The 10,737-nt window shown below is 65.9% G+C and overlaps 2 protein-coding genes across 2 annotated transcripts in view; both read right to left on the bottom strand.

Annotated features, from left to right (window-relative positions):
• Positions 1 to 4,475: 4,475 nt before the first annotated feature.
• SF3B4 (splicing factor 3b subunit 4) lies at positions 4,476 to 9,108 on the bottom strand. Its single transcript, XM_035346532.1, is given in 7 exon segments — positions 4,476 to 4,804; positions 5,524 to 5,665; positions 5,667 to 5,695; positions 6,917 to 7,111; positions 7,451 to 7,993; positions 8,582 to 8,710; positions 8,903 to 9,108. Coding segments are annotated over 7 exon segments (1,257 nt in total). The 5' UTR covers positions 8,937 to 9,108; the 3' UTR covers positions 4,476 to 4,619.
• Positions 9,109 to 10,260: 1,152 nt separating this feature from the next.
• The window catches only part of MTMR11 (myotubularin related protein 11), a 5,492-nt gene continuing 5,015 nt past the window's right edge, over positions 10,261 to 10,737 (bottom strand). The window contains 1 exon segment of the mRNA XM_035346442.1: positions 10,261 to 10,392. Within this exon segment, the coding sequence (XP_035202333.1) occupies positions 10,261 to 10,392 (132 nt within the window).

Raw genomic sequence — 10,737 nt, forward strand, 5'->3', positions numbered from 1 at the left:
AGGTGGCGGGGAGGGGGGGGGCCGTGCTATAGCAAGCGGCGATGCGGGGCGAGGGGGGGGGACGGCAGGAGGATGGGGGGGGCTCTCCCCTGTGCTTGGTTTTTTAGGCAAGCCGAAGGGAGGGCGATGCTCCACGCTGGCGGGGAGCTCCCGAGGGAGAGGGGTTCCCGTGGCGGAGCTGGAGGCTGGCAGCTGCTCTGAGGGGATGGAGGTGAAGGGGGGCTGTAATGGGGTGTGAGGAGCTGTCCCCCCCCCCCAGTTCCACCGCGGGGACTCGCAGCGGCGCGGCCGTGACGGCTTCGCGGCGCTTGGACCCTCGGTGGCAACCTCCTGGCTCCCACCGCAGCTGCGGTGGAAGGAAAGGCAGCCAGGCAAATCTGAGTCACGTCCTCCTCGGGGGGGGGGTTGGGGGGGGGGGGGGGGGGGGAATTTCGATTTCTTCCGATCAAATTTTGTCTGCCTGGATGGGCCGGACGCGGCCCTCCCGTCGTGATGCAGCACAAACGCTCCTGACGGCGCTGGGAGGAGTGGGGGCACAGCGGGGAGGCGCGGGGTGCCCAAAGCCCCCCAGGTGAGGGATTTACCCCAGGGGGAAATCAGCTCTGGAGAGCTCCAGCCCCCCCCAAACCCAGCTCCCTCCCTGGGGACACAGGGTGCAGAATGCTCGGGGTGCCCAGGAGGGGGGTCTCCACAGCGAGCAGGGCCAGGAGGACCCCAAAAAGCGGTGCCGTGCCCCCCCAGCAATGACCTGGGCAGGCCTCAGCACCCAGGGCTCGAGACCCTGAGCAGCGCCAGGGCCAGGGCCCAGCCCCCAGCGGGTGCCCAGCCCCCAGCGGGTGCCCGTCCTCCTGCTACGAGAGGCCGAGGAGCTTGGGGCATGGGGGAGGCTGGAGGCCAAAATGAGCACGGCGAGGGGCAGAAGGAGCAGGGCAAACTGGGGAGCAGGGGGTTGGGGTCTGCACACCAGAGCTGATACAAGGAAAGATTTGGTAAAATCCCCAAAACCAAACGAGACCCCCAAACGAGACCCTGACGGGAATAATCGGCAGGGAAAGGGGCTGAGCCAAGGGGGGCTTCAGCCCAGCCAGGACCCTGCCGTGCGTGGCTCTGGCAGTGGGGGCTCTCCCGCGATGCGCCGGGCGAGCAGAAAGGCTGGGTGAGCGCCGCTCCCTCGGGGCGCCGCGTCCCGTGGAGCTCTGACTCATGTGCCGCGCTGTCACCGCGTCCCCCTTCCCCTCGGCGCAGCAGCCGGGAGCTCGTGCTCAGCCCCGAGGCTTCCATGTGCATCAGCAGAGTGACACGCACTGCAGCAGGGCCGGGGGGGGAGCGGCCTCTCCCTCTCCCAGCTGCTTCTCTTCGTTTCTCCTTTGCCAGGGCCTAAAAGCCGGGCGTGAGGGGAGAAAACCCAAGGTGGGGCCTGGTGGCTCCCGGGGCACACGGGCTCCTTCTGGGCATCAGAAACCTTCTGGTTTCTTGAGGCGTTGGAGTTCCGGCAGTCCCTTCCCACCCAGGACGGACCAGGGGTAGTCCCCACCCTGACAGCCCACGGGAGGGAGGGAAAAAAAGAGGCATCTTTTTTTTTTCTTGCCAGGAACAGCTATTAAAATAGAAGCCGTTCCCTCCCTGCACACACACACACACTGCAGAGGCTTAACCAGAGCGGCAGGCGAAGGTGGCGACGAAACGAAACCCAAGGCTGTGCTGCAACCAGCCCCGGATCAGCGGAGCTGGATCAGTCCCGTGCTGGAGCTCCTGCAGACAGCAGCCGGCTGCTTCGGAGGCAGGAGCAGCAGGATGAAGGCGGCACTGCGAAGGTGGCGCTGAGCACGGCCCCGCAGGAGCTGGGACACGCACGCTGCCAAGGTCACCCCGGCGCAGGAGTGACCGAGCCACCTCGCCCGTGGCCCGATCGATGCATGGCAAGCTGCCTCTCCCTGGCGTGATCCTTCTCCGCTCCAGGAAGGTTGGTAACCGCTGGAGCTGTCGGGGATTTTTGGCTTTGGTCACCCAAACGTTGGCAGCGAAATCTCGGCTGTCATCGGCTCTCCGGCCCAGCGCTGCGCCCGGCTCCTTGCGGGCAGCTCGAGCACCCGCGAGCGGTCCCGCTCGGCTCTTCCACCTGGCTCTCCCTCCATCACAAGCGGAACCCCACAAGCTGAACCCCACAGCCCTCGAGATTCACCGCCTTAAGATCTCCTCGGCCTCAGAGGTGCTTCTGTGTGCTGCATGAACGAGTCCTCCCCTGCACCCATCTCCTGCACCAGCGGGGTTTCAGCGCTTGCGATTTAAAGCGCTTCGATTTCAGATTTCAGCTCTTGCATCCACGTCCTCCTCGCCCAGAGAGAGGTGAGAGCGTTGGGGCTCGGGGTACGTCAGGACACGCACCCGGCGCTCCTTCAGCACGCGGACCACGACAGCAGGGAAGGCAAACGACAGCCCCGTGCCTGGGCAGAGCAGTACAAACACCGGGCAGGCCGTAAACAGCGCTCATCAGGCATCTCTGACGAAAAAACACCTCCAGCCCGGCTGCTGGCTGCTCACGAGCAACCAGCAGAGCCCCCTCGCAGCTTCTGGCCTCTTAACCAGCACCGATTTAGTGCTGATTTACACCCGAGACATTTTCTCCTCCCTCTTCAGCTCCGTTCCTCAAAGCACCGGCTGTGAAGCCGCTCTCCGTTTCCTCCTGGCACAGGTGGAGGAGCCGGAGCCACGCAGCGCAGGCGCTCGGTGGCCCTCCTGCCTCGCCTCCCCGCTGCCCAGAGCGAGGCGAGGACGGTGGTGGCGTGCTCTTCGTGTAGTTTTACCTGCACGAAGCGGCTCCAGGCTGGAGGCGAGCCAGCAGTAATCGCACGGCGAGGTTGGCACGGGGAGGCCGAGCTGATGCAATTGAGCCGGGCTCTGGAGCGCTCCGGAGCAGGGGCAGCCGAGCCCCGCGGGCAGTTTAATGAAATCCTGGCGGTTCTGGGAGCGCCCTGGCGCCTCCAGGTCTGCTGGAAGCCCCTGTGCAAGTTGCATTTCTTCCTCCGGACTTCGGTGTCCCCTGCGGAAAGCCGGTAACCATCACAGCTCCGAACCTGGTGGCTCCTGACCTTCACCACAGCCTCCGACAGAGCGCTACAGCCCGGCCGAAGGAAGCGCTGAGGAGCTCTTCCAGTTCATCTCAGAGCCTTCAGTGGCTGCTCACGTGCCGAAGGCAACACGAAGCTCGCCGACCAGTTTTGCCGCCTCCCCCGGCCTTCCCCATCAGGCTCTGGATCCCTCCGTACCTCCCAGGCACGTCCCAAGTGACCCCGTGACGACTGGAAGGAAAAGCACGGCACCATTCTTTCTCTTTGGCCCACGAGGGCGAGCAGAGACGGGAGCTAAAGGTCAACTTTAGCCCTAGGAAGTTAAAGGAAAGCAGAAATAAACCAGCAAAGAGCACGGCTGAGAACGAGGCAGCTTCTCTGCGGGAGGAAGAGCCAAGGCAGCTCCCCAGGAAGAGTCTCTACAGCCAAACAAACCCCCTCCTAATAAATGTTACCCCCCCTTCATCTCTCTTGGTTCTTCCCTAAAGCCACAAAAAAACCCTAGGACAAATATCTGGAAACATTTCTTTTCTTTGGGTCTTGAAATCACCTGGGTTTCGGAGCCTCTGGCGTGGGAAGCCAACAGCTCCCCGTCTCCAGCAGCGGGCTCGGCCGCCTTCCTGCGAGGAGCTCTGCAGCCAGCCGGGCCCCTCCTGGCACCTTCCCGTGGGGAAGGCGCGAAGCTTTCCATCCACAGCCGCCGCTTCTCCACCCCCGCAGCGATCCGTCTCGCCAGCGTGAAGCGAATTCGTTCGGAGGCCAGCTCTGGAGACAGCCCCAGGAAGCACGGGGACAACGCAGGGACCGGATCCGCTCCACCTCCTGCCCCCGGGAGACCGCCTACCCCCAGATTCCGCTGCCCTCCGGTTAATATCATCCCCAAACCCGCAGCTGGGACGGCTTCCCGCGGCCCTGAGCGGTACCAAAACGGGGATCTCATCAGGCGAGGACTCAGGAGAGCAGGTTTCACTGCCCCATTTCTCCTCCGGATGTCCTGGCCGTTTACCTGGGGGCTCTGGCCCAAGCATCCGAGGCCGCGGGGGATTTTAAGGCTTGGCGGCGCCTTTTCTTCGCTGCGGGGGTGCTGGAGCGCGTCAGCCAGCAGCGAACAGCCCGGGAGGAGCAAGAAAGTGGGCGCTTCAGCCCCAATTCGGCACCTCACCAGGACGCAGAGCATCAGAACGAGCGGCGCCGCGGTCAGAAGCAACCAGGCAGAGCCTCGTCCTGAGCCCAGAGGGACGCCCCCCGGCTCCTGAAAGGGTTTATTGGTCATCGGGCAACAACTGCTTTACATCAGGGAAAAAAAAGTCCTGTTAAAAACCTTCCAGGAGGAGATAAAAGGAGGGGGGAGGGAAAAAAAAATGCCCCAAACCAACGCTATAAAAAGAAATGGGGGAAAAGATGGGGGGAGTAAAAAAAAAAGGGGGGAGCGGTGGCAGGGATGGACCCAGCTGCGCCTCTTGGGCACAAATCCCTTGGTCCAAGGGGGAATGGAAGTCCGAGGACAGAGAGGGACCGAGTCCCAGCAGGGAGCTTCTGCCACCGCTGCCTTTAGGGCAGGGGGCCCCTCAAGGGACCGCGCGGGGGCACCCCGGGGGGTCTCTGGGCGGGCCGGGGGGGCAGGGGGACCCTCTGGTAGCCGTAGGGCGGGGGGCGAGGGGGCCCGTTGTAGCCGTGAGGAGGCATCAGCGGAGGAGGGCCGCGCATCCCGTGGTGCGGCATGGGGCCGGGGTGACCTGCGGGGACAGAGCACAGGAGTCAGCACCCCCGCCCGTCCCGCCCCCACCCCACCCTCGGGTGCCGCCCCCACCCGGCACCCGCCGTTTGGGGCGGCCCCCCCGATATCGACCCAGGGCCTCAGAGGAGGGATCCCCTCGATACGAGGCTGCCCCGCTCGAGGTAACGTCAAGCAGGGCCGTCCTCGGCTCCTCGAGGCCCAGGCACGGCTGCCCCCCCCCTGGTTTGCATCCCCCCCAAAAGGGATGACCCCGAAACTCAAAATTCGGCGGGGGGCAGCGTATTTTTGTGCTGTGGATGGGTTTTACCCAGCCGCCCCTCCCACGTCCCCTGAGCCTGGCAGGTGCCCAGCTCCGCGAGGACGCGAGGCCGTCCCTCGCCCCCCTCCTAGGACCCCCCCAGCACGGCTTGAGGACGCGGCAGCGCTCAGCAACCCCCCCCCCCCCCGGGGGGGGGGGGGCTTGCCCGCTTGGGAAACGGGAAGAAATCCCCCAGGCAGCCCTGCCTCCCGCAGGAGAAGCCCCACATCGCAGGGAATCCGAGGAAAGCCCCGGGAAATCCCGCTGAGGTCCTGCCCCGAGACGCCTCCCCCGCGAGGAGGCCGCGGCGGAGGGCACCGCAACGCCCCGAAGCGCCCAGGGGCAGCGTGGAAACCCCACGGGCAGCGTGGAAACCCCACGGGCAGCGTGGAAACCCCCATGGTGGGCGCCCCACTTACCCATGGGCGAGCCGAAATGAGGTCCTCGGGGCGGCATTCCCATGGGAGGGGGGCCGGGGTGCGGCATGCCAGGCGGGGGCCGAGGCGGGGGTTGGCCACCGGAGCCCGGGGGTCCTGGGTGGTGCTGGCCCATGCCGGGGGGGGCCGTGGTGCACCTGCATCGGGGGCATTCCTGGGGGGAAAAGGGGAGCCCGCGAGGGTTAGGACATGGGGTGAAGGAACCGCGGGGTTTTCATACCGAAACGGAGCTGGGGGGTGGGGGGGTGGGGGGGGGGGGGAAGGGAAAAGCTCTCCTCGGACGCTGAGGGCATGGAGGAGAGGTTAAGAGGAACAAAGCGTAGGAAATATCGCTCGGAGAGGAAATAAAACCACAAAGCCTTGCCAGCGAGCAGGGTGCAGCCCCCGAAAAGGGGCTCAGAGAGAAACCGCCACCCTCGGGGGTCTCGGGCAGGACCCCGAGCAACGACCTCAAAATGTGCTCTGCGTGGCCGTCACCCTCCCACCCTCTCCCCCCCCAAGATTTTACCCTTTTTCACCCCTTTAAGAAACCAAACCGCAAATTCTTTTTCCTCCTGAGGAACCCAGGAGCCCGGCGGGGAATCGGCCGGCTGAAGGCTGGAAAAGCAGCTCGTGCTCGGCCGCGCTCGCACGGAGCGCCCTCATCAGCCAGCGCCGCCGAGCTCCCGGCGCAGGGGTCACTCGAGAGCAGGCAGGGCGAGAAGAAATTAAAGCAGGATCCTTTTTCCCCCCCCATCCATCTTTTTCCTCAAACCGATGGAAATTTCCCCGAATTTCTGCGCTCCACACCCCGGTCTGGACGCACGCCCCGCTCGCTTCCCCGCTACGACGGGGCTAAAAACAGAAGGGGAGCGGAGAAACATTTTGTTCTCGCGTCTCGAATTAGCTCCTGCCTGGCGGAGCCGCCGGCTGAGCCGAGGAGGTTCACACCTCACGCAGGAACTGGCGCCGGAGGAAAACGACCGACGCCACCTCGGAGCCTCGTTAGCATCCTCCCAGAACGGCACCGGGGACTGCGGAAGGCTGCGCCGCGCCGGCTCCTGGCTTCCCGTGCCCCAGCGCCTCCGTGGCTCGAGGTAACCGACGTCGTGACCCGGCCGGATGCCTCCCGGGAGGGATTTTTGCCTAAATCACCTTCCTAAAGCCCGCCGGGCCCTGCTCCGAGCTGTTTTGGCACGTTTCAGCCCGGGGAGCTCAGGCTGCTGCTCAGCAGCTAAGCGGGGAGCTCCCCCGAGCTCTCTGCCTGCCCTCCCAAGGCGCAGCAGCGGTTTTCTCCTCGTTTTACACCAAAAAACCACCTCGGGGAAGAAACCGGAGGGGGGATTTCCGCAGGAGAGGAGGATTTTTGGCTTCCCGAGCCCTGCCCGCCGCTTACCTGGGTGGTGCATCCCGCCCGGAGGGAAGGGGTGAGGGTGAGGGGGGTGCCCGCCGCTGGGCGCAGCCCCCGAGGGGGGACCGGGGGCGCCGGCTCCGGGAGGCATCGGGGGGGGTGGCATGGCAGGAGGCATGCCGGGGGGCATCGCGCCGGGGGGAGGCACCGGCGGAGGGAACGATCCTGGGGGCGGGAGGCCTGGAGAGAGAGAAGCAGAGAGGGTTTGGTTGGGGGCAGCACGAAAAAAAAAAAAAAAAAGGTTAAAAAAATTAAAAAAAGAACAAATAAAACAACAACAAGAGGCAGTCGGGAAGGGGGCCGAACACACAAACGGCCACAGCAACCAGAAAAGCCATCGGGGTGAAGCAGGAGCCCAGGATCCGACCGCTCGGCGCTGAGCCGGGTGGGGGCCGGGGACCTGCTGCCTCCCCTCCAGCCCTCCCCAGGGCCCCGCTTCCACAACCCCCCAAGGGAGCACCGAAACGGCCCCAAAACCGCCCCCATCCCACCCAGCGGGGCGCGGAAACGCGTCCCCACCTGGAGGGGTGACCCCGGGGCCCAGCGAGGTGACCACGGGCGTGGGGACGGACGGCGGAGGGGGGGCGTCGGCGAAGAGCTGGTGGGGCCGATCCGCCTGCGAGAGCGGGTTCTGGGCTGCCAGGAGGCGCTCGGCGGCCGAGCCGTGCCGCTCGCCCTTGGAATCCTTTTTGAAGGCGTAGGACACGGTGATGGGGCGGTTGCAGAGGTACTGTCCGTTCATGGCCTCGATGGCGGCGTCGGAGGCGTCGAAGCTGGCGAAGTTGATGAAGGCGTAGCCCTTGGAGTTGCCCGTGTCGGGGTCCCGCATGATTTTGGGCGTCTGCAGGATGACCCCGAAGGCGCTGAAGGTGTCGTACAGCAGCTTCTCGTCGATCTCCGGGTCCAGGTTGCCGATGAAGATGTTGGCCCCCACGTCCAGGTTTTTGTTGTGGGCCGAGGCTTTGTTCACGCGGATCGGCTTCCCGTACAGCTTGATCATGTTCATGATCTTAATGGCGTAATCCGCGTCCTCCTCGCTGAGGAACTCCACGAAGCCATAGCCTGCAACGGGGCCGAGGCTTAGGAGGGGGCAGAGCCACAGCTCTCTGCTGCCTCCCACCCTGTTTGTTTTAAAAACAGAGCCCAAGAGCAGCGATCTGCCCTGCAGAGCATCCACCCCTCACCTCCCTCCAGGGCCTCGATGTCCTTCTTGCAGTGAGGGGCCCAAAACTGAACCCAGCACTCGAGGCACGGCCTCACCGGAGCAGAGCATGGGGGGGACGCTCACCTCCCTGCTCCTGCTGCCTACAGTATTTCTAACACAAGCCCGGATACCGCTGGCTTTTTTGGCCACCTGGGCACGCTGCTGGCTCCCGTTCCCGACCGACACCCCCACCCCTTTTCCTCTGCCCGCTTTCCAACCACCCTGCCCCAGCCCGTAGCTCTACGATGTGCCCCGACTGCAGCAACCAGCACTTGGCCACGGTAAAACCTCATCCCTTGGCCTCTGCCCCTCGGCCACCGTGCCCAGCCCGCCCCCCACCCCCCCCTCAGGCCTCCCCGGAGCCCCCCAGCGGCCCCGCACATCCCGGGCACCGCCCGAGGGCCCTCGGCTCCCCCCTCCCCGGAGCCCCCCCCGGAGCTCCTCACCTTGGTGCTGCCCGGTGACCCGGTCCTTGGGCATGTGGGTGTTGACCACGGGCCCGGCCTGGAGGAAGAGCTCCCACAGCAGCGGCTCGCTCACCTTCTCGTCCAGGCCCCCCACGTACACGGTGGCATCTGAGGGAGGCAACACACCGAGCGCCCCATTAGAGGCGGCGGCCCGCGGCCTCCGGGGCGCTGTAGCTCGGCCTCCCGAGGCCGGAACCCCTCGAGGGAGAGGCAGGAGGGACAGCTGACGGCGCCGAGCCCCCCCCCCGGCCCCCCCCCGGCCCCCCGCCGCCGCGCACCCCCCCGGCCCCCGCCGCTCACCCTGGTTCCGCTCCGAGATGGGCCCCGCCGCCATCTTGGCCCGCTCCCGCCGCCGGGACGTAAGCTGCGTAACGCAGCGCAACGTAAGCTGCGTAGCGCAGGGCGACGCCAGCCGCTTAGCGCAACCTGCGTAACGCGACGGCGGGTAATCTACGTAATCTACGTAACGCAGCGCGATGTAACCTACATAACGCAAACTACGTAGTTCAGCCCATTTAACCTACGTAACGTAACCTACGTAACGTAACCTACGCAATGCAGCACAATGTAATCTGGGTAACGTAACCCACGTAGCGCAACGCTACGTAATGTACGTAACGCAGCACAAGGCAATCTATGTAACGTATCTTACGCAATGTAACCTACGTAACGCAACGCGGCGTCTCGAGCCCTGACGTCAGCCCCAGGCGTTAGCGGGCCGGAAATGGCGTCGGCGCCATGTTGGGAGCGGGCCTGGCGCCGCCGCTCTTATGTCGCGATAGCCCCGCCGCGATAGGCGGCGATATCGCCCCCGCGGCCGGCAGCGCGGCTAGGGCCGGGCACCCCCACCCCAGCCCAGGCCCCCCCCAGCCCGGGCCCTTCACTCAGAGCCACGCCGCAGTGCCCGCAGACCGCTTTATTGAGCTCCCCGACACAAACCTCAATAAAAAGTGCAAACCGCCGCGTGCGGGCGAGCTCCCGACATAAACCTCGATAAAAGTGCACGGCCGGGGGCCGCCAGTGCTCAGAGCCCCGTTTTCCTCTTCACAGCCCCGGCAGCCGAGCCGAGCTCTGGGTTCCCCGCCCCCCGCCCCCCCCCCATATCGCGACAGCACATCGCCGACAGAGGCCTGGCGCTGGGCTCCCAGCAAAGCTCAGCCCGTGTGGGAGCAAAGTGACCCTGCGGCAGGGGCCAGACGCGGGGGCCCGGGGTGGTGAGCCCAGCCCCGAGGCACGTGGAGGTAGCAAGGAATTTAAGGCAAAAAAAGGGAAAATCGGCTGTGCCGGGGGGGCCCGCGGCACTCCTGGGGTGCTCAGCCTCCTCCAGAGCAGCCGCGGAGCACCATGGCAGGAGCTGGCCCCAAAAAGCCTGCGTCAGCCCCAAAAAGCAAACGCTGGCCCCCAAAAAGCCTGCGACAGCCCCCAAAAAGCTGTCACTGACCCCAAAAAGCCGTCACTGACCCCAAAAAGCCACAAGAGCCCCAGCGAGGAGCAGGGAGGCAGCAGCAGTGGGGCCTCGGGGCGCTTTGGGGGCTGTTCCCCCCAAAAAACCCACCGGGGAGCCCCGGGGTCACCCAAACCCCGAGGGGCCGGCCCTGTCCCGGCGGCGTCCGTCCCCCCCCCCGGGGTTTTTCCCCCCCCCCCCAGCCCCCCATCCCTCATCGCGACGGTGCCAGGGGGCTGCCGGCGGCCCTGGTGCGGGGTCCCTGCGCTTGCCAGGCGCTGAGGCGGTCCTGCAGCAGCGTCAGCTCCTCCGCCAGGCCGGCCTGAGACGGGGCGAAGCGCCCGCGCTGCGGGGAGAGCGGACCCGCACCCCTCAGGACAGGCGCTCGCGGGGGGCAGGACGGACGCGGGGTTAGGGGTGGGCGCCCACGACCACCCGCACCAACCCCCCCAAACCCCGTCCCGCACAGGCTGGGGGGCAAGAAATCCCCTCGGGGGTGCACACACCCGGGAGCCCCAGCACTGCGCAGCCCCCCCGGGACTCAGTTTCCCCGTCCTGTGACCCACTTTCCCCCCTTGGGACCCAGTCCCCCCCGTCCCCCCCGTCCCCAGGGCTTAGTTTTCCCCCCTGTGACTCAGTTTCCCCCTCCTGGAACCCAGTTTCCCCCCCCATAACTCAGTTCCCCCCCCCG

This window comes from Oxyura jamaicensis, chromosome 25 (genome assembly GCF_011077185.1).
Source record: "Oxyura jamaicensis isolate SHBP4307 breed ruddy duck chromosome 25, BPBGC_Ojam_1.0, whole genome shotgun sequence".
NCBI classification, from domain to species: domain Eukaryota; kingdom Metazoa; phylum Chordata; class Aves; order Anseriformes; family Anatidae; genus Oxyura; species Oxyura jamaicensis.